General features: G+C 33.2%; 1 protein-coding gene across 1 annotated transcript in view; it reads right to left on the minus strand.

Annotated features, from left to right (window-relative positions):
• LOC149421702 (multicopper oxidase 3-like) overlaps positions 1-25,093 on the minus strand; it is a 60,548-nt gene that overhangs the window by 26,701 nt on the left and 8,754 nt on the right. The window contains exons 2-3 of the mRNA XM_089635023.1: positions 24,220-24,570; positions 1,075-1,285 (exon numbers count right to left, since the gene is read on the minus strand). Coding sequence (XP_089491149.1) covers positions 1,075-1,285; positions 24,220-24,570 — 562 coding nt within the window. The remainder of the gene's footprint in view (positions 1-1,074; positions 1,286-24,219; positions 24,571-25,093) is intronic.

The raw sequence follows: 25,093 nt of genomic DNA on the forward strand, positions 1-25,093 counted from the left end.
GCCATTCGCCCAAACAAGAGGAAGAATATATGAAACAACTAACTCGAGAATATATCGAACTGTTTTAAATTTACAAAATTTTTGACGGGGTTGAATATTATCAAATAATTGGTCGTGATAAAGTAATCGTAATTTCAGTATTTAACATTTAATCACAAATAAATTACCTTTGTATACACGTTGGAAATTAAATAAACGTGGTTGTCTCGTATCACAGTTGGATCGAGTAAAATAATGGGAGAAAATAGGCAAACGTATACGGAAGACATGTCACCGTGGCCAGCTCGGCTGTTTTATCGGATGGAGTGACAGGTATAATAATGATAATTAAACTCATGCAACAACTGCACAAATGGCAAATGTCAGATTGTTCGGATAGTAATGTTGTTAGAATGAAAGTTAATTGATGGACGTTGTTTCACCCGGAATCACATTGCACAAAATTAATTATTTGCAACGAAAACACGATAGATGCAAAAGCGTCGGAAATAGGAACAGAAACCACTTATATGGTATTGTGCTTGTTTAATTACCAGATCTGAATGGCCAGGTAGAACACCACTTCAACACTCTCATATCATGTCATTAGTCCAGTGAGGAAATCATTACATTACATTACATTACACAGTTTTTTTAAAGAATACTGACTTCAATAAACCTAAATTCTCTACAATATACAATGGAATCAAAAATTTTAATGTGATAATAAAAAATGCAGAACAGTTGCCAAAATTTTGAGGTATTTCTTTTGTTAAAGTAAGTAATAAAAATCACGATATTCAATGTCGTCATCTAAAGGGAGGGTTGCCATAAAAAAACCACTCTGCCTTAGCATATACTTTGCTTCATAATTTCGTACATAGTCACTCCTCTATTTATCTATTATACTGACTCTTAACATGACCCATATAAAGTATTTGATTCAATTATTCGTGCCATGTTTTGATGTTTTTCTCGAAACATTAAACAAAACAACAAAAAAAAGAAACAAAACTTAATTCAAAAAACGAACAACAAAGTAAGCAAACAAAAAGCCAAAATTGACAAAACCAAAAAAAAATGTGTAACTTCTACCTCCTGTACTCCCCGCCCTGTCCGGAGAGTCCATCGATTTCCAAGTGCGTGGGAAGCACGGTCATTGTGCCCGGCGGGCTCGTAGAGATCGCGGACATGACCAGCACGCGCGCCGCGCCCCTGTCGTGCTTGAAAAGCGCGTTTGCCGGCTCCAGAGGTGAGGGTTGGCGCACGATCAGCGCGCCGAACACGCCGGCCAGTTGTTGGGATACTGTTGATATAAACTTTGCATTAATATACTTTATCAATTTTGTAGACCATGGTTTCTGTGTGGTCTACGGTGAAAAATCTTAAAATGTTTTTTTCATATATTAGAACGAAAGATAAGGAATGCTTGTGCCTATATAAGAACAACCATGTTATAATAATATTATAATAGAAGATAATAATCAATATGTATAATAACATTCACACAGAAGCATTGCATGAATGAATCTACAAATAAAGGAAAATTACATCAAATATATTTACAATAGTATTCTGGCTCAGCTTTAATTCTTATATATAACAAAGTATATAACAAAGATTCATTTTGTCATTATAAACGCTATATGTAAATTATTCGAGATGAAAGCAAGATTACTCCAGCATTGGTAACCATTATTTCTATCGATCCATCTTTTATGTCAAACCTGAAGCAGATTTCTTAAAATCAATTTATGCGGACCAGTGTACACCACGATTCGTTCCATTATTCATATAAAGTACACAACCACGTGTTTTTTCTTCACAAGAGTTAATTTATACATAAAATACAATAAATTACTAAATAAGGTCAGATTTTATTTACTCTTCTCCGTACAGTAATCTAGAAAATACAGGGTTTTCCAATAAGAGGTGTTATTTTATTTTAGAGGTGCTGTTGATGATCGGCCGTCTTGAGTTCTTGTGTTAACTGAACTTTATAAGCCTTAAGACACAAATCTTCATGCAAAATACGGTGTAATGACGTTTGTGGAATGCCTAATTCCAAAGAACGACGAGTAATGGACAAACCTGGGTTTTCTTGAACACTTTCGGCTACAGCAGCAATATTCTCGGCTGTTCTTGAGCGACGTGCACGGTTTTTATTCTTCGCATCACCAAGTTGTCCCAACAGCTCGAATTTTTCCACCAATTTCTGTATTGCGTTCCAACAAGGTGCTTCACGACGACCCAAAAATGTTCGAGTTTTACGAACAGTCTCTGCCAAATTTTCACCATGTGAATTTTAATAATTTCAATGCGTTGTTGAAGCGTGTATCGTTCCATTTTTATTAATGGCGTAGTTTCTACTTGTCAAATGTAAAAAAATGACAGCTTCAAAAGTAACATCTAACGAAATAGCGGGCTATTCAAAATAACACCTCTTATTGGAAAACCCTATAAATATATATATAATGAAATGTGGGCTGGTATAAATAAAGTTTAATGGGTAGTCATTATTAACCACCGACAACAAATTTTAGGTGGTCGTAGTCAATATGTTAGACAACTTTGCAGGTGCGTAGGTAAAAAAAGTAATATAATACTTATTTTAGATGATATTTTAAAACATTATTTTTTAACGTTAATTGGAAAATTGTGCATAACACCCGACATTTTAATTATATAATGGACTAAATTAAATTTCTAAAGGTAGAAACTTTGACGGCATCTGTTGTGCGATCTTCGCCTTATTCGAGTTAAAATTTTGGGGGCTTGAAAAAATATGCACTGCCCATGATTTTTTCTGTCCATCTCTTTTATTTAAATATTTAAAATTACTTACAACTTTAGATGTTATATGCAAAAGTGATGTAAGTTTTGAGCCGATATACATACATACATTCCTACGTCATTTTATACATAAATAATTCAAACCAGTGAAACAGATGGGTATATTTAGAATAATTGAAATATTAAATTTCTTCCCTGATAAAAAAGTCAGTTTCATTGTTACAGAAGACCAGAAAAGTTTTTAAAAAGCGAGGAGTTTTAAAAACCACTCTGCATATCCTTGCAAATTGGCGTGCTGGTAACTGTAACTTGACTCGTCACATAAGTTAGCTGAGATTGTAAGGAAGCCAAAAATGTGTATGTTCTTTGTATACCTTATGTAGTAGGTAATAGGCATTAAAATCGCTTGACAAACGCAGTCTAGAAACGTTCGATTCCAAGCAAAAAACTGTTTTTTATTTATTTTGTAAATAATTTTATCAGAAAGCAAAAAAGTTAATCAAGTGAAACTGTCACAGATAATCTTAGCTATAATACTGTATTTTTTTAAAGTTGTTTCCTTTATGCGTTCATAAATTTATAATATATATATTAAAAAAAATTTAATAGTTTGCATTTATATTTTTTATTGAGTAATTTATATTTTTATTTGTATTCTACTCAAGCGAAGCGATAGGAAAATCTTCAACTTATCTAAAGCATATTTTTTAGTATTCATAATGTACACCAATTCGTTATAAAGATTAATCAAAATAGTGATTTGGCATTAAGCTTCGCCTTATGCGATGGTCTGATGAGCATCTTTGTCAAAATTATAATATAATGATTTTAGATTTTTTCATTTCAGATATGTTTTAAATATTTATGTCTATAAGTGGTTCATTGACTGAAAGTGACATGATTCTGAAGTGTAAAAACTGAAGAATTTTTTTTTAAAGCAGTGTAAGTGCGTACACAATTATTCTACATTAGTCAAGGTAACATGTAGTGTAATAAACAGTGCGTGCCTTTTTAAGAAAGTTTTTTAGATAATTTACAAAACCGCACGTAGGTTAATTGATATGATTAGCAGTTTTGGAAGGGAAATCTAGTTTGTGTGAATCAACGCTACGTGCCACACAAGCAACGAAACCATTGATCTTTTACGATTGAATATTAAAATAACACCTCTTATTGGAAAACCCTGTATAATAGTTTTAGAACATTTTCATTTCAGGTATGTTTTAAATATGTATGTCTATAAGTGGTTCATTGACTGAAAACGACATGATTCTGAAGTTTTTTTTAAAGCAGTGTAAGTACGTGCACAACTCTACATTAGTCAAGGTAACATGTAGTGGAATAAACAGTGCGTGCCTTTTTAGGAAAGTTTTTTAGATAATTTACAAAACCGCACGTAGGTTAATTAATATGATTAGCAGTTTTGGAAGGGAAATCTAGTTTGTGTGAATCAAATCGAGATTGGTTGAAAAGAAGTTAATGGATATTTTATATTCGGTTCGAGAAGGGAAAACTGAATATTAAAAATCGTAATTTTGGGCACAGTTTCTAAAAAGTCGAAAGTTATAAACAATATTTTCTTGGATTGGATTAGATTGAGCTTACCAAGAACAATGGAAATCTTTTGTAAATAATAATATAGACGTGGAGTTTAATATCGCGGAAATCTTTCTCCTTGATAAATATCTGCAACTAGGTATAGCAGAGAGCTCGAGGCAGGCACCTTCCCGACAGGTACGGAGTACCTCTCACTAACTGGTGTGTACCTGGCACTGGCAACATCAATTTACCAAGAAACTAGTAATAGAAACAGAATACCTATTTATAACACAAATGCAGTAAATAATTAAAGCAATATATTTTTGCTACATGAATATGAATTTTAGTGCAAATAAAAATCATTTCAACAAAACCAAAAAAGTGAAGCGAAGGCAAGTTAAGTGTGAAGCCCGACTAAGAAGTTTTCCGACGGTGAGTTTATCACTACTTCAATAGTTGACTCCAGACGTGCCGCATAATGCAGTGGAGTCGCTGCTCACAACTAGCAAGTAGCAAGTAATTTAATAAATTCAGTGTTTTCCAATAAGAGGTGGTATTTTGATATTCAATCGTAAAAGATCAATAGTTTCGTTGCTTGTGTGGCACGTAGCGCCGTCTTGTTGAACGTAAACGTTGTCTAGATCAATACATTCCAATTTCGGCCATAAAAAATCATTAATCATCTCACGATAGCGTAATCCATTCACCGTAACTGTTGCTCCAGCCTCATTTTAGAAAAAGTAAGGTCCAATGACTCCGCCGGACCATAAACCGCTCCAAACAGTCACACGATAGAGAGGCTTTTCAACAATAACTCTTGGGTTTTCCGAGCCCCAGATGGGACGATTTTGCTTGTTGACGAAGCCACCGAGGTGGAAATGAGCCTCATCACTCAAGATGATTTGCATTTGATTCACTCAAGTGAATTTTAATAATTTCAATGCGTTGTTGAAGCGTGTATCGTTCCTTTATTATTAATAACGTAGTTTCTACTTGTCAAATGTCAAAAAATTACAGCTTCAAAAGTAATATCTACCGAAATAGCGGGCTATTCAAAATAACACCTCTTATTGGAAAACCCTGTACTTGAACATTGATGGTAAGGCCCAAATACACTATTATAGTTGTAATTGAATTCATACACTTCATTTTGCCCTTTTAATTGCTAAATTATTTATTTGCCAGAGGGAGCGGTTCACGTGTGTTGTGCGGCCCATCTGGAGGCCACTTTTGACTCTAATAATGAAGGTATAAAATTTTACATGCAACTTCGAAAAACGTAACAATAAGTAGGTACTCAATTAAAAGCCTTTGTAAATGTTATTGCATGAGCAAATCTTTAGCAAGTGTTGATAATTTTTATGTACCTACCGATAAAATAATTTATTGTTACGTAATTCCTATATGTGATACTACAACATACAATAATAGATGTATCTAATTTTTGTCACTCGTATGTTACTTCTCAACATTAATTTTTTTAAGCGCTTCCTACATTTTATTGAATCACTAGAATAATCAATCTTAACGTGATTGAAATTCTGTATCACTTTCCTATCAAATTGTTAATCGCCACACCAACCATCAATCATTTAAATCATTAGGTACAACTAACAAAACATCGCTACTGGCAGACTATAATAGTTATGCTAATAAAAAAAACCCCATTCAAATGTAGTCTCTGCAATCCCTAGACAGAAATAACCTAACAGTGATGATGTGTTTAGTGATGAATCTCCAAACAATGGTCAATTTAGCCTCGTCCAATGTACATTTGAAGGAACTTTAGAAATAAAAATAATAATTAAAACGTAGTGAGTAGACCTTTAAAAGTTAATGGTTATTCCAAACGATCAGCCAAGACCCTAGACAACCCAAAACGTATGTATATCCGAGAGGTAAGTAGGTCTCTCTTCAGTGGTGTAGCTATAGCAATCACATCGGGGGTTCGACCCTGGTGGGGGGGCAGAAGGGGAGGGGTGTGGAAAATATATTTAAATCTCTACTGACCACAACTTATTATTTACAGATATTGATAAAAGAGATGGTGCTAATAATATTGGTTGTATTTTCCAGGGCCTCGATTCTCGACGAAGTCATTCCACTCGAACAGCGAGTGGTTCAACCCACTCGTTGTTCGAGTGGAATGACTTGACGTTTGGCGTATATGAATAAAAATGTCGACCAATGTATGCACTTTCGACGGCGATTGTAAGCGGCCTGGATTGGAGAGTCGAAACCCAGGAATGTAATCTACGAGTACTATTCCCTTATTTTCCTACGCAATACTGAACGAGAATTGAATCAATAATGAATAAGGATATGAACCCACTATAAGTTCTTGTCTCTCTTAACTGGACAGATTATTCAACACATCTTACACAACCCGGTCTTTTGACGGCCTCCGTGGTCAACGGGTAAGGCTCTCGACTAGCATACCGGGGGTCGCGGGTTCAAATCAAATTAAATTTTGTTTGTTTGAATTACTTGTGTTATTTCACAATTTACTTATTTAAAAGTATAAAGTATTTTTGTGGGACGTTCCAGAGTGGAAGATACTCTCAGTATCGCCCTGGTGCAAGACCACCTTTCAGAATTGAAACGTTGCTTGAAATGACTTTGGCCGTATTTGGTGACCATATCTGAACAGGTACTTCACCACCTGCCTCTTCACCATTTCCTTCCCCTCCCTATATCCTTCAGCCTCACAACATATCCCAATTGGGGATTCCATAGTCCCACTGGCTCCAGGCAGTTGGGAGCGATTGGGACTCTTGTGCTGTTCACTTAATATATATAATTATTTTATTTTATAAAAAAAAATATTTAATTTTTAATTTTTTTATTTCAAAACGAGCAATGATGATTTTCCAAAAAAATGATGAATTTAACCGTAAAAAAGTATATCTGCGTAGGTCTCTGAAAAGGGAAGATTCTTCTACAAGCCAGACTAACCCAATACTGATATTTCCCCAAGCAATGGTCAATGTAACTCCGCAGCAGGTTTGAATGAACATTAGTGTAAAAATATATCTGTAAGTATATCTAAGTAGGTCTATAAAAAAGAAATATTTTTCTACATAGTAATCATCAGTAAGATCATCATAGCCAGTGAAAGCGGATTCGCTATGAATAAGATGCAATCGCCGTCGGTAAACTGGTTACTACACTCCACTAAGATCAAATACTTGACATACATAAAATTTGTTGTAAAGAGAATATTTCCATTGTGTTAAAAACTGGTTTATAGAAACCTAAACACAATGTCAAGAGAACTAGAATTAGAAGTGTTGTACATTGGTCATCATATGCAACTAGTTTCTTTATCACACAATCGTGTTATTTTTTGTTCCCAAGCTTAGTGGCTTGAAATTCTGGACTCAAAAATTGGATTACGGTTTGAAAACGATAATATTTACTTCCACGCGAACTCAGAGAATATCTATTCACTGATAGATTAATTTATTACGAGATGTGAATCAATCAGAAAAAATCTCAATATAGGCACGTAAATTTTAGAATCCGTGGGCACCAAACATAGCTTCACTACAATATATCTCCTCTTCTTACACCTACAAACAAATACACACACTTATTCAATAAAAACGTCTCCCAGTAATTACTTACTCTACCTATCAAATACATTAAAATAAAATAAAGAAGATACTAAACACATTAGGTACCCACCTACGTAATATTATATATACAGGATTTTCCAATAAGAGGTGTTATTTTGATATTCAATGGTAAAAGATCAATGGTTTCGTTGCTTGTGTAGCACGTAGCGCCGTTTTGTTGAAAGTAAACGTTGTCCAGATCAATACCATCTAATTCCGGCCATGAAAAATCATTGATCATCTCTCAATAGCGCAATCCATTTACCGTAACTGTTGCTCCAGCCTCATTTTCGAAAAAGTAAGGTCCAATGACTCCGCCGGACCATTAACGCACCAAACAGTTACACGTTGAGAATAGAGAGGCTTTTCAACAATAACTCTTGGGTTTTCCGAGCCCCATATGCGACAATTTTGCTTGTTGACGAAGCCACCGAGGTGGAAATGGGCCTCATCACTCAAGATGATTTGTATTTGATTCACTCAAGTGAATTTTAATAATTTCAATGCGTTTTTGAAGCGTGTATCGTTCCATTTTTATTAATGGCGTAGTTTTTACTTGTCAAATGTCAAAAGATGACAGCTTCAAAAGTAACATCTACCGAAATAGCGGGCTATTCAAAATAACACCTCTTATCGAAAAACCATGTATAACTGTTTCTCACCGTTTTATTCACCGGTCTAAACAACGTTAAAGGTAAGGCAATGTGCTATTTGTAATTATCTTGATTTAATAACACATATAACTAGCCAATAGTGCTATTTGTGTACGTAGTATTTCCACGTTTTTATTTAATGCCAAACATTCTTGGACCATTAAGGACAACATTAAATAGTGTGCGGCCTTATGCTACGTATATACAGGACAAAATTTCCGCGAGCAGCAAGCAACCGCAACCGCCGAGAAGGACATAGTATGTAATTTTTTCCATAAACAGTATACACAATCCTTCTACTATGCCGAAAAAAAACAAAACAAAAACTCTCTGTGAATTATTTTTTAAGATTACGTCATTTTGTCAAAATTTAGGAAATGTCTTTTTATACGTGTCACTAACATGTTTTTCGTCAATTTTACAACTTTTTTTTCTATTTAATTAAAATCTAATGCTTTTTAACTTGGTATGGGTAATTAGTTCATAATTAAATACTTAAGAAAGGGTTTTTCCCAGAATTAGAACAATTCAACAAATTTCAAGGTAAAAATTGGAGTTCTGTGAAGGTTCTATTCAAGTTCTGTTTATATTTCATAACGGGACGGTTGTTTCATAGTACTTAGATAGTAAAAGAACTTTAAAATAATTTCAATATTATCATTGGAATTTGATGAATTGTTCAAATTCTGTGAAACAACCCATCCTAAGTGGGTATTTCTGAAAAATGTGTATTCAGTACCTACCGAATTATTCATTAACACATAAAAAGGATTTGGTTTTTGACCCACTCCCCTACTGTTTTGTTTCTCTAATAAAAAAAGCCTAAAGTCTGTAAAACTGTGAGCTCTAAATTTAGTACTGAAATTTGTACATCATTTTATCATTAATTTCAAGATCAACATAACTATATTCAGCATCTTTACTTCCATATAACTACTACATAACATGATAAATGCTTGAACTATTTTGTGATGCGTTCAAGAGAAACGGATAACAGGCTGACACGTGCGCAGGAGAGGTTTTAAGATATCAAATGTCCTGTCTGTGGTGCTATAAAATCATCACAATAAGGTTATAATTACTACAAATACGAGTTATATTGCAAACTTTTTTTTTTTTTATCAACAAAATTTTGGTACATATACAATTCAGGTACACACATAGTAATATAGAATGAAAGAGTAACAAAAAAATCCCACAAAGGCGAAGCCTGAGCGTGGGTATTATAGTGTAAGGATAAAATAGTGGTGTTTAAAATATATTTCTTTAAACATGTAAAAAGTATCCATAGAGATCAATGTAATTGTTTTTTTTTACAGAAGTTTCTATTTTTTTTTAATTTACAAATATACACACACACACACACAATCACATAAAACATAGATGCATGTATATTTCTTTGATTTACAGAAATTAATCTTTAATTTACAGAAAGACATGTGGTATTTTAGTTATTTAGAAACAGATAGCTTAAATTATAGAAAAAAGTTACTCGCTTCAAAATTATTTCTTATCCAACTTTTAACATTTTTCTTATATAAGTTCAGGTTTTGTCACATGTTGATGGAATTGGCACTACAATACTTATTGCGATGTCCTTCAAAAGTTCAGACATGATTCATCAATATTTATTTAAAGCTTTTTATAGTTTGTAGCCACAAAACGCAAAACACTTTCTAGTCTCTACAAGAAATATATCATTTCACATCATTGGTTTAATATTTTGCAATTTTCTTGCCTACCTAAATAATTAATAAATTCTATTTTTTTTTCTTCATGTTGGCCTAAAACGATTATAAGAGATAACATAGCATATTATAAGAATATGAATACATTTTTACAAAGAAAATACAGATACATTTTTCTATAAGCTTCTTTTTTTCTTTTACAACATAAAAAATATTATTGGATTATTGTTATTTTTTTATAACTTTTATTATTTATTTATACATGCAGCTATTGATTACGTTGTATATTGTTTTCTATCGTGATAATATGGCTGCATTATCACGATATAAATTAGTATAATATGCAAAACAATTAAAATTAAGTCAATTCACAACGGTGATCCATTGCCCGTAAATCACAGAAGTAACATTGCATTGCCTCGAGAATATGTACACATCATTTTATCCTAAAAACTTACATTTGAATCTAACGTACAATAATATTAAAATACTTTACATTAGTTTTTCAATATCAAAACCTCACAAAACCGATAACTAACTAGCCTATCCACTAATTGTGCTGCAAATAAGAATTGAAGCCACATAGTTTTTCAATTTAAAACATCACACAACAGTAAATTAGCTTATCAAGTAATGGCATTGCAAATAAAAGTTGAAGCCACATTGCAATAACTTAGCATATCAAGTATTGATACTCCAGATACAGTTTTAAGCCACATACCTTTTCAATATAAATCTTCGCAAGACATAGATTTTTCAATGTAAAAACTTCAAAAACCAATTAATTAGCCTATAAAGTAATGGTGATGCAAATCAAAATTGAAGCCACATTTTTTCAACATAAAACAACAAACCAATAAATTAGTAAATGACATTTCAAATAAAATTATAAACTAGGTAGTTTTTCAATACAAAACTTAAAAAGTCAATAAATTAACCTAAAAGGTTATGGCACTACAAATACAATTTGAAGCCACATTGTTTTTCAACATCAAAAACTTCACAAAACCAATAAATTAGCCTATCAAGTAAATTGAATTGCAAATAAAAATCGAAGCCACATTCAACATATATTTTTTACGTTTTTGTTTTTTATAACATCTAAATATTAATGGGTTGTTGAATAATGTTATTTTTATAGTCGACCCAGCATTTACGGAATTTCTATCGATGATTGATAGAAACAAACATAATTTTATAAGCATATCTATAAGCATGTTTATAGCCTACATTAACATAGTCATGTCACTAGATTTTATTTTGAGTAAATTCATAAAACACTATGTAATATGACGTGCTTTCAAGCCCATCATTTATTTTTAAATGAATAGGAGTATAATTAAATTAATTAAGGGTTAACGAAAAATCTCATTGTAAATCTTATATATACGGTAGCGCATTCGTATACATACCTACTTCTATTTGGTTGATCGAATCTGTTTATGAAATGTAGAAATAACGATAAAATAAAAAGAGTTCTAATAAAAATAAATTGTTAGCACTTTTGGATTCCAAAGCTTCTTATTTTTTTATGATAGAAATACATTTCCGACTTTCGAAAAAATATACTTTTATATCGAAAGAGCAGAGATAATTTTACTAACCATTCTGAAATACAAAATTTAATTTGATGAACTATCCTTGAAATAATAGCGTGATTTTGGTATTTCGAAAATCGCCAAACGCAGCGTCTGTGCTCGCCAATGATATTTTAAAGTTTTACAGTAAGCTTTTTCAAAAACGTTTGGAACATTTCGGATTGACTTTTAACCTATTTTTTAAAACGTTTCACGCTTTCAATAGTAATTCTTCAGCATTCAAAGATATTCGTTCTCCAAAAGGTTTTCAACGCATGCAAAAGCTATTTGGCGTTCCATGGACTATGTTGGCGTTGCATAGGCCGAACTCATAGACATATGAATATTAGTAGACCTGCCCTAAGTGATTAAAAGCGTATTATTCCCCACTCCCCATACCGGTTCCATTGGAGCCGGCTGTGCTCGCGTATGGCCTCAAGTGAATTTAGAAAACGTGACGTCATCATTCTTGTGCGAACTATGGTCGAGGCATCATCGGTTCATTTTACGAAATAACACGGCAAAATGGTATGAAAACTTGTAAAAATAGATGTGAAAAAGAGAATAAACCCAATTGTCGTATTACATTCCATATATAAGCATTATTTTACTTTATTTTAAGCATATTCACATCGAATAATATGGATCAGTTGTAGAAACATATACTATCACATCGAGATACGTCTGAACACAAAGCTGGTTGGTTGCTGGGAAGTAAATTATGAACATTTATAAAAGTGTCTTAACTAAATACGCAAACGAAATATTCGACTCTGAAAATAGAAGAAATTTATTTTGCCTAGTTTGGACTTCGCAAATTTGTTCATAACGTGGCGAGTAATTTGCGCTCCCATGTAAAAATGTCTATTCATTCAAAAGCAGATTTTACTTTTAAGAACTAAATGGTGATATTATAATGCAAGATGCCTATATACTGTCAGATTGATTTATTGACGAATCACAGTCAGCTTTACCCCCTTCGTTCTTCAACAGTTGATTTTACCCCTCATCTTTAATTTCTAGTCTATATATTCATATGTCTGTGGCCGAACTGGTGTTTCATGGGCTATGTTGGCGCTCCTAGTTTGTTTGGAGTGATGGCGCCTCACACGAGCCACTCTTCAGTGGGGCGCGCGGGTCACACATCTGTGCCGCTGCAGTAGGTCGCTGGCCTAATCATATGAAATAATCATAATCTTAATCATATGAATAATTTCCAAATACGTATTAAGAGGAAGCTACAAGCCAAAAATGTGTATATTCATGGTATACCTTATATTGTAGGTAATAGACATTAAAAATCGCTTGATAAGCGGAGTCTAGAAACTGTTTTTTTATTTATTTTGTAAATAATTTTATAAGAAAGCAAAAAATTTAATCAAGTGAACTGTCACTCATAATTTTAGCTATAATATTGTATTTTTTAAAGTTGTTTCCATTATGCGTTCATACATTTCTAAAAAAAAAAAAAAAAAATTGCAGTTTACATTTATACTTTTTTTGAGTAATTTATTTTTGTATTTGTATTCTACTCAAGCGAAACAATAGGAAAACCTTCAATTTATATAAATCATATATTTAGGTATTCATAATGTACACCAATTCGTTATAAAGATTAATCAAAATAGTGATTTGGCATTAAGCTTCGCCTTAAATTCAATCGTTTTCTTGAGATGATTTCACGATCAGTTAAATCATACAAAAGGAAATAATATCGCTGCACACCGCGCTCCACCGCCCGTAGACAAAAACCTACTTTATTTGGCCTGGTTTGGTAGCGTTAAAAAATAAACATTCTCAATGTCAGCGCGGTAGCCCCAACAATCACTAAAACCGTAGTCATAAACTATAAATGGAGGTGCTGTAACTTTAAATAATATGTATTTATTCCGTTGACATAACTTCGGCTATAAACATTATACTTTTCGTTTGAAGATTAATGGCCCAATTTTATTATCAAACTAGTTGAGAGGTTTGATCTCATTGCCAATCGGTATAATACTAGGTTGTTAAAAATCTCGAGAATATAATTTAATTATTTGTGTTAGTTAGCAGCGGGGGATACTTTCAGTATCGCCCTAGCGAAAGACCGCCATTTTGATGTGATCGTTGATGTTTGCAAAATGTCCTAAACCCATCAGTTGTGTTGAGACTTGTGTTTCAAATATTAAAAAATGTGTTGATAGTATTGAGAAACAAATATATTTATCCCCGCAAACATTGTGTGCTTTTACATTTCAAAGTAGCTATATCCTTGCTTGTGTGTTTGTAGATAGCTTTGCTGCATCTTGGTTTTCGGCAGCAAATATTGCAAAAATGATATATGTTTCAAAAACAATCTTCTAAGACTTCAATTGGAGACTGACTCTTTGGCATTTCAAGTATTTATTTTATAAAAATAATAAAATATAATACATGTACATGCATGTATGAATAGTTCAATTTATATCTTAAGCATTCATATTTAGGCATTAATTTAATTATTTTACCTACCTAATACTAATGGCCGTTGTTCCCAATCCTACTGATCAACTGTTGAGCCGAAATTTTGGCTCAACACAGTTCAAACTCACAACTATGCTCTTTCCAACGGAAAGGTGACGACTGAGCGATCAACCAATTTAAGGAAGCCAAACTACTGGATTAAGACTGCCTCAGTAAATGACTAGTTATAAAAAGTGTCGACAGAGTGAAAAATATTCGCTAAGCCAAAACACGGTGGCATTAAAGTCAGGCTAACACTTTATTTTTAACATATCACATATGTTTTTTTTATTACAATATAAAGTTTACATATTATTTGATACATATAATATTTCATTACAGTAAATTACAAAGTGAAAATGATAAAAAAAATAATAATAATAAATTGGTTAATCAGCATCTAGTACATACTTATGAGTGAATTTTTATAAAAAAATTGATCTTGGATCTGTCTTGGCTGATGATCCAAGACTTGATGTCTGTTTTGTATTTCAAAAAAGATTCGTTCAGTCCAATGGCTAGTGGGAGAGCATTATATAGCCTTGTTGCAAAATATCTAAAATTTCTCTGGCCAAAAGTTGTTTTAGCCAAAGAGATTTGTAAGAGATTATGTCCTTTGGTTCTAGTATCACGATCAGTTTGGAGATTGTCAAAAGTAGTTTTGTGTTTGAAGAGGTATGCTAGTATGTTTTTAGCATAAAGTTGCCTAATGTCCATAATACAGAGTTTCCTAAAGATTTCATCCGAGCTGCTTGTGATTGATAGTTTGAGGATAATCTTTATTATAAGTTTCTGAGCTTTAGATATTGGATCAATGGTGGCAGCGTTTGCTCCTCCCTATGCTATGATACCATACTCTATTAAAGATTGACAAAGTGCTCAGTAGATTGTTTTGAGCTGGCTTAGGTTGAGAAAGATGCGAGTTTGTCTAAAAAAGTAAATGAATTTTCTAAGTTTGTTTGCTGTAGTGGTTATATGTTGTTTCCACTTCAAATTGATTTCAAAAATAATACCTAAGTATTTAATTTTAGTTACCTGTTCTAAATAAGGGCAATCACATGTTATCGTATTTGTCAGGTTGCAAGCACATATTTTAATTTGATTTCTTAAGGAAGGGTTAATACTAAATTCAATGTATTTAGTTTTGGTCACATTCATTGTTAGTGTATTATTGTTTAGCCATATTTTAACAACAGTTATGCCCCTGTTAGCTTTTATGTATACATCATTCCAATTGCTTGATTTGAAGAGGAGAATCGTATCATCAGCGAAACTTACAATTTTGGCATCTATTTGAAGATTACACAATTCATTTATGTATATTAAGAACAAGGTAGGACCTAAAACGCTTCCTTGAGGCACGCCGTAGCTAATTGGTAATTGACTGCTATTGCAGTTGTTGATTTTCACACTTTGCTTTCGGTTTGACAGGTAATCGCTAATAATAGTAAGTTCATCACCATTTATACCAATATTAGATAGTTTTTGGAAAAGTTTAGAGTGAGAGATAGTATCAAATGCTTTGCACAGGTCTAAGAATATTGATATGCATTTTGATCCCTTGTCTAAGTTTTCATTTAGAAAATCGGTAACTGTTGTCAGGGCTTCGGGGGTGCCTTTATTTTTCCTGAATCCAAACTGGTTGAGTGATAGAATGTTATTTTGTTCAAGGCATTCAATTAGTTGATTATTAATAGTTTTTTCAAAGACTTTAGATAGTGAATTTAGTAATGTAATTGGACGATAGTTAGTTATGTCCGCCCTAGAGCCTCCTTTATGTATTGGGATTATGATTCCGTGTTTTAGTTTGTCGGGGAATCGGCCTTTTAGGATGCTTAGGTTAATAAGATTTGTTAAGGGAGTGGTTATTTCTGATACAAGTTTTTTTAAGGCAATATTTGATATATCGTCCAAGCCAGTTGAAGACGAGTTTTTTAATGAGTTTATGATCAATCTAGTATCTTCATTTGAAATTGGTTTTAGACTAAAATGCAAATTGTTGGGCAAATTTGTATTACAGCTTAGTGAACTGGAGTTGATATGATTTACATCAATATTTTTTGCGAGTTCTTCACCTATTTTTGAGAAGTATTTATTTGCATGATTAACAATAATATCGGGATTACTAGAAAAACTAAATACTTTATCATTTACTTTTAGTTGTTTTAAGTCATTCGTAGGATTAAGTTGAGAGTGGGTGGCTTCTTTAAGTGTTTTCCAAAGTTTTTTAAGATCATTATTACAGTTTTCTATTTTTTGTTTGTAATATATCTCTTTAGCCTTTCTTATTATTTGTGTACAAATGTTTCTATATCTTTTATAAAAGTTTCGAAGTTGTATATCATAAAGATTGTTAATAACGTTTTTTTTTTTGTGTTTTTATGTTTGTCTTTTCTGTTGCATGTTTGTATGGAAAAAAAAGTGGTGTAGTGGTCGGTAAGTGTAGATTCATATACAATAGATATTACTGGGTAGTTGGATTTGACCATGATGTGGTCAATGCATGAAATGGAGTCTAATGTAGCACGTGTGGGAGTGTTTATGGTGCTTTGGAATCCATGGTATGTGAGCGTATTTAGGTATTTTTGGCACTAAGAATGTTCATTTGTTGGCAGAATATTTATGTTGAGGTCACCAGTAATAATACAATTTTTAATATTACATAAATCAGTTAAACAGTTATTAATCGATTCTAGGAATGGTGAAATATTATAAGATGATGGAGAACGGTATATTGCTAAGATACATGTGTCATTATTGAGAGTTATTTGCAAACAGTTTGCACGGCTGACTTGGATTTCATTGACAGATAAACCAAACGTTTGTTTAAAAAAATATTAAATATCGATTTATGTATTATAGTATTTAAAATATATATATATGCATTAATAATAATAAATTAATACAATAATTAATTCGCCAATATTAATTTAGCATTGAAAGTTTTTACTTTGATGTCATTTTATTGTTTATGAAAGTGGGCGGGGGCACTGAAGATAATCAACGGTAAAATTTTTTGGAAACAGGCGAATCGAACGTTACTAAACAAAAATACTTGGCTGATTGGTCGTTCGAAAAGTTATATTATATATTTAATAATGGAATGTTTAAGTGTGTATATCATGAAAGCAGGATTATTGGAATGATATTGAATCCATTTAAATTAACGATTTAAAAGTTTAATAAAATAATATTCGGTCTTGTATCGTTCATTAGAAAAAAGAATCTTGTCTGTGTTTAAAAAAACGCCCCTGATGCGCTCGCATCCCCTTGAAACTTTTCCCAAAGAGCAAATAATAAGCGGCAAATTAGATTTTTTTTTCTTTTTTAATAGCTCAAAGAAACTCATTCGGGTAAAACGGCTCCGAAGAGTTATGTTAGATCATCTATTGTAATAAAGACTTTGTCAAAAAAAATATGAATACCGCACAAGAGTCTCAACTGCTCCGAATTGGGGTATGTTGTGAGGCTGAGGGTAGTGAGGAGGGGAAGGACATGGGGAAGTTTCTGGCTGTTCAGATCTGGTCACCAAACACGGCTAAAGCCATTAGCAACGTTTCAAATCTGAATGGTGGTCTTACACCTTACATGGGAACAAAATAAATCATTATTCATAATCAAGGCGCGCAATCGTCTCTAACATTATACAGTGAGCAACTATTTGAGTATACATCTCTAAATAGTATAAAATAAAGTCGTTGTCCGCGTCTGTTTGTGCGCTTAGTTCTTATCAACTACGCAAACGGTTTTTTATAGGGTTTTCACTATCATTTAGAGAATTTCTTCCGGAAGGTTTAAATATATATTTTTTTTATTTTTTTTAATATTTTATTTTTTATTTTTAATAATATGTTTTCATGGTACATAATTCATTTTACATCTTGGGTCTTTTTACTACTCTTCCATTGAAAGCATTTGCTTGTGTATGGAAGGGGAGTGTACATAAATGTTGTTGTTAGTTAGTACTTAAATAATTCATTGTACATAAATGTATGTTTGCTGTAGTATTTTTTTGATAGTAGTGAAGGATAATATATTAATATAATAAATTTTTAAAAAGAAAGGAAGTTGTGGAAAACTAAGGATATTTGTGAGATTAATTAAGTGACAGTAGTTTTTTTTTCAGAATATTTTTGAAGTGTCTCTTGACAGAGAGCAGTATTCGGGTTTTATCATTAATGCTTCTTATTTCTTCTGGTAGACGATTGAAAAAAGTTCTTCCCTGGTAAGTATAATGATGTTGTGCAAAAGACGTATTTAGTTTTGGGCATAGAAGTCATGTCTAAGTCGCGTTCTGTTTTCATTTAAAAATTGATATTTATCTTTTTCTTTTATAATTTGGATTAATGAGTTTTTAATATATAGGTCTTTAAATATAGGTACTTGAAATTCTTCAAACAGGCGTTCTGTAGGGTAGTCAAAGGATTTTTTTAATATAATTTTAATAATTGTTCTTTGTATAATTTCAATTGGAAGAAGGTTACATTTATACGCGGATCCCCAACTAATAATAGCGTATTGTAAAGTGGATTGAACAAAGGCATAGTAAATTAAATATAGATTTTTTATCGACAGAAAGTTTCTAATTCTTAAAAATATATATTATAATTTTCTAATTTTGTTTACTACTTGACATATTTGTTCCTTCCATTTCAGATTTTTATCAATAATTACTCCTAGATATTTAATTTTATTTGTTGTTTTTAGTACTGGCATACATTACATGCATACTATATATAGAGAGTAGAGAAATGTTGATGTTTTATAATCAAGTCGTAAAAACATATTTTCGGGCGGTTACATCGCTAATGCTGACTAAACCTTATGAGATACATCAAATAATGTACTACGGAATTGTATATCTTAAAAAGGTCTGCAGAAAGGTCCACTGGGGTATATATCTATCTCGTAAGCATAACCCCCTGCAAATCCGGGTACACGTCAGCTAGTTTGATATATTTTAAGTTCTATGACCTTCACGTTCTGAGTTCAATAACACCAATCTCATAGTACACGTAAATGCAATTTCTAACTAATAAGAAGAGAAAGGATTAATGGTAGGTAATCATGATACCAATGTTGCATTTATTCCGTTAAACTTGCAAAACATTAAAACATAGAAAATGATCGCCACATTGATGGCTTTTAAAGGAAACTTGATATAAACGTAATTGCTTTGCAACGGTATGAGTGAGCACGTTTTAACAGGCAGAAAACCATAAACATAGATACTAGCCTTCACTCGAAGTGAAATCACTAACGCAACGGTTAATTGGGTATTTTAACATTAGGACAAGCTGAAAACAGATAGTTGTGTAGTATCATAGATTGGCACAGCAGTGGTGCTTTTATTCGAATTATCACAGATTTTCCACAGTAAAAAGTTTTTCCAAAATACTGAAAGTTTTTTGGAATAAACTGTAATTATAATTTTTTTTTAATTATTAACTTCACATGGGAGACCCTGAGAAAAATAATTTCTCTCAAGGTCTATGTCATCTTTTCATTCAACAGTGAAATTTATATTCAACAGTGGGACGCACATTTTGATTTGTACAGAGTCAGCGGTTATGAACTATACTCGTAAAGTATCTGCAAGCCCTGTAAAGTACGCCCAGCTTCTGAAAGGTTAACTTGATTCGGGCTTCGATGGAGATGGTGCCTAGAAAATGGAGAAAATCAGTAAGATGCCCTGTCCCTGAACAGAGTAACTAACTTTGTTGATTATCCGAAGAACTAAGAACACCCTTGCTCTTTGGAATACACTTACACCTAATCGATGTGAACTCTGTCGCAAACTGGGCAAAAATTAACTGCTTAAGCTTCAGTGCACCTAAATGCAATGTAGTCTCTTTCACAAGGGCAAAACAGAAGATCATATTTGAATATTCAATTAACGATAACATTTTTCATCGCTTTAGTCAAATAAAAGATCTAGGGGTTATTTTTGACAGCAAAATGACATTCCACCAGCACACAAATGACTTATGCAACAGAGCATATAAACTGCTGGGCTTTGTCATTCGCAATTCACGCTCATTTCAAAACCCACTAACAATTAGGCTACTTTACAACTCACTGGTGCTAAGTGTACTGGAGTCGAATTGTATTATCTGGGCCCCATTTGAAGCATCCTATATTTTAAACATTGAAAGAGTTCATAAAAAATTCCTACGTTTTTATTTTATTTTTACGCCTCTATGGAACATATTCATATTTATATCCATCGAGATTTATTCTAGGTATGGCTAACTACCATTCTCTAGAAACTCGTAGATTTTTTGCGTTGCTAAAATATTTCTTTCAATTAATCAATGGCCTCGTCACTAACGGTGAGATTCTGGCGCAAATCAATTTATTTGTCCCAGAGTCTCACTCTCGGGCACGTCACCATAACATATTATATTGCCGATTGAGTCGTACAAATCTGTACCCGAATTCGCCCGTGGGAAGAGCGATACGCTATTTAAATATATTAGATAAAAATTTCGACATATTCTTCGGAAAATTCAATGAGTTTGTAAGGTTTTTGGCGCTACATTCTCACTGTGAAAATGGTACTTTTACAATTAGTTAGATAAAATATCTGTAATGTTGTAAAAATTTTTGTACACAAATAAAATAAAATAAAATAAAATAAGATGATTTAGAATAAGAATCTACTTAAGAATTGCAAAACAAGCAACAAATGCAATTACGCAAGTACGTCTGTCTTAAATGCAGCAATCGCGATGTTGTTCACTAAATGTTGTTCAATAACTTATAATGATTATTACTAACGCAAAATTACAGATGTTTGAAAGCACAAAAGGGCTTTTATTTTCAAAGAAAACTTCATTAAATCCGTGAAATGACGATACCAATAAATTAAAATAGTGATTATGAAGTTCGAGGAGGAATAATAAATTGAAACATATCCGTTAATAATTAATTGAATTTACCTTACGAACAGTGAAAGCAATTTTTTTCTCGAGATATTTTGCCTTGGCCAACTTTTACTAAAACATACTTCTATTTTGCTAATAAACATTAATTCTAACTAATCGCGAACGCCTCGAGTCGGGCTTGAGCCTCAATTGATAAAGATCTCAGATGACGAATTAATTATTTTTATACATTATTAAGATACAAAGACGATCAAAAAATATAAAATGCATATAAATAACCTAAGTAAGAATGTTTAAGGATATGACTTTCATTTTAATTGTGCATATTGCGTGGGTTAAATATTATATTGTGGCTTTCCTAATAATGACGTAACTAAAACATTTTAATTGTGCATATTGCGTAGGTTAAATATTATATTGTGGCTTTCCTAATAATGACGTAACTAAAACATTTTAATTGTGCATATTGCGTAGGTTAAATATTATATTGTGGCTTTCCTAATAATGACGTAACTAAAACATTTTTCACTAAACTCAAAAATCAATCAACAGTTTCAAAAATAGTAACCATTTCCCAACGATATTTGGTATTTTCCAAAACAAATTTAACTGTCAGTACTTCTGCCGTTCCCAAATTTTCCTTTTCTTCTTCCTTTTGTACATTATTTTTGGCGAAAACCCTTTCAGGAATTCAGTCTTTTTCCACCCAGATTTTTGACTCATTATTAGCATACGCAAAAGTTGTGACAAAAAGAAGAATTCCAGAACTACTCATTAGTAAAGGCCTGGTCTAGAGCCAGTGAGACTATGGAATCCATAATAAGGGTATGTTGTGAGGCTAGTTAGGAGGGGAAGGAAATGGGAAGAGGAAGATGGGGGGGAACCTGGATATTCAGATCTAGTCACCAAACACGGCCAAAGCCATTTCAAGCAACGTTTCAATTCTGAAACACGGCTAAAGCCATTTCTAAAGCAGTGGTCTCACATCAGGGCGATACTGAGATTATCTTCCACTCTGGAATGTGCCGAAAGTACCTATACTATTAATTATTATAAAATGAATGAATTGTGAAATAACACAAATTCATCGAATAAAATTTACTTGCGCACGCCGGGCATTTGAACCCGCGACCTTCGGATTGTTATTCGAGAGTCTTACCCCTCGATCACAGAGGTTGTCAAATCTAAAATATGGCAAATATCGCAGTTGCAACAATTTATTTGTACAGAACCTTAAATTATTAATTATCCTAATTCGTAAACGTTAATACTCATTCAGGCAATGATTAACACAATCGCCTCCGCTTAATGTGTATTGCGAACTGAGGACCGCGCAGCGTTGCCAGGTCCAGATTGCAATATTTCCCTAGATTGGGAGTTGAAATTTCCCTAGATTTCCCTAGATTCCGGGGGTACCACCTTGGCAAGTTAAAAACGTCTGTCAATCCGGGGGGGGGGGTTTATTGTTTAGTAAATTGTTAAGGTCAAATAATAGCAATACATAACATAGCGATGCCTTAATCTGAAATTTTGTGATTTAGCAAGGAACAAGAAGATTTGGAATAATGAATTATTTGTATGGCGAGGTATCAGTGAAATATTACCTCAAGGGCGCTTTGAATTATTAGTACAGGTTGAAGACTGAAGTTTATCAGTTTGGCACTTGAGATGATTCAGAAGAACAGAAGTGAAATGACAGTGGAAATATTTGACGAGAAAAAACCTGTACTATTACATGCCGAACAAAACCCAGAAGTTTAGTTACTTTAACTACTTTAGGTACTTCTGCGCGTACATTTTTTTAGGCCTTTTGGCCGAAGTTGAATCATCCTCATCCGGAAGGTTCCTCCTTGCGCCAGAAGTCGAAGGTATATCCATCGTGTTGACCTATAATAAATACTATATTATAAATTCAGGGTGTATTTATACCAAACACATAATAGTATAAGTTGTGTTAAACTAAACACTGAATATATTGGAAAGTAGCTTATAAAAATTTTAAACTTAGTAGCTGAACGCTGAACTTTGTGTTACACTAACCCTGTTTTACATGTTAATTAATTGGAAAGAGATAATAATAATTTCAAATTACTTACCACTGAATTCAAAACAGAAATCTTAATAAAAATCACTGTAAACCAACCGAAATTGCCGAAAGTGGAAAGCCAAAAGTGAAAAGCTGAGAGAAGATAATTTCTTATTGTAATGATCATAGACAAAGTCGTAATCTGAAACTTTTAAGAAGTCCCCGGTTTTAATATTTTTAGGAACATAAATATAATTTTGAGTTGTCAGTGTTAAAAATAACATTGCTTCATTTATGTACATCAGCTCTTTGCGGGTTGGCCCCAAGATGTACGAATATCAAATATCAATCAAATATGGCCAAACAACATCACATTTAATAAGTTGTTTTTAAGATAAAATCATTGGAACAACACCAACCGTCAACACATACGAAAGGCACGGAGTGAGGAATCTAATTTAAACGCATATTACCAGAACGTCGGAGGGTTGAATTCTAAAACGTCCGTATTCAAAAGCAATCTTATTCCTCGCTAAAAATTATGCTGTTTACCGAGACCGGTGTACCAAAGCCGGGGGTGTACTTCTGGCTGTCCGCTCCGAATGCGTACCACGTATATGCGTGTTGAACGAATATCTTCAATGGACAAATACATTTCTTTGTGCCATTCTCACTCTCGAGGACGTCGCCATAACCTCATTTATTGTAGAGCGAGCCGCACCAATTTGTTCATGAACTCACCCGTGGAGAGTGTCACGTACTTCCTAATTGTAGTTGATCAAAATATCGATACTTTTTTTCATTTCTTAAAACGGCTCTTACAAGGTTTTGTCACTGCAAATATATTGTATAAACGGTACAATAATAACGATCTAGACCCCAATCCGGAGTGTTATTAAAAAAATTATACGAATTGAATAAATAAATAAATGTCTGTTTTGAGATGGGTAAATTTTACAAAACATTATTATCTTACCAGAATGCGCATGATACATATAAGTTCCCACATCCTCCGCGCGGAACACGTACTTAAAGCTGGTCCCACTAGCGATGGGGCATTGCGTGACCATAGGCACCCCGTCCATGTAGGGGCTGCCACGCTGCGCTACGCCTCTCCAGTGCAGCGCCAGCTCCTGGCCTGGCAGGCGGTTCACCACCTCCACCACCACCAAGTCCCGGGCGCACACTTCGATCGCGGGTCCGGGTGCATGCCCGTTGACGGCCAACACGGTCCTGTTGTGCACGGTGGCCGGCGCCACCCTGAACGTAAAGGAGCATGTGCGCGGCTTCTGTCCAAACTTGCAGGGGCCGGCACAGTTTTTTATGTCTGGAAGAATGTAAAAAAACGTTTTATTGGGATCATAATGAAAACCAGGGTTTGTCAACGAAACCTCTCAATGTGTTATAAATCCTATAATTTTGTTTTTTACTATGAGATAATTTTTCAATGTAAATACCGCACGAGAGTCCCACCTGCTGTGGACTATGTAATTAATAATTATGAATGTTGTGAGGTTGAAGGGAGTGGGGAAGGGAAGGAGATGGAGAAAAAGAAGATTTGGTAGTATCTGACTACACAGAAATGGTTACCAAACACGGCTAAAGCCATCCCAAGCATCGTTTTGATTCTGAATGGTGGTTTCATATGCGATTAGCATCGGTATTAGTCAACGTTATTGGCGATACTTTTGTTCGCCCGGTTTCATACTAATATTAGTTAATGGCTTATCTCCGGTGTTTCTATTATCCCTGTTTGATAACATATACGATGCACAGGATTTTCAACGAAATCTCTCAAAACATATTATCATTTTAGAAGGCTTAAAAATAAAATACAATAAATTTCGATT

The sequence above is a fragment of the Hesperophylax consimilis genome, chromosome 8 (assembly GCF_061612785.1).
Source record: "Hesperophylax consimilis isolate HC1 chromosome 8, BYU_Hcon_1.0, whole genome shotgun sequence".
Lineage (NCBI taxonomy): Eukaryota > Metazoa > Arthropoda > Insecta > Trichoptera > Limnephilidae > Hesperophylax > Hesperophylax consimilis.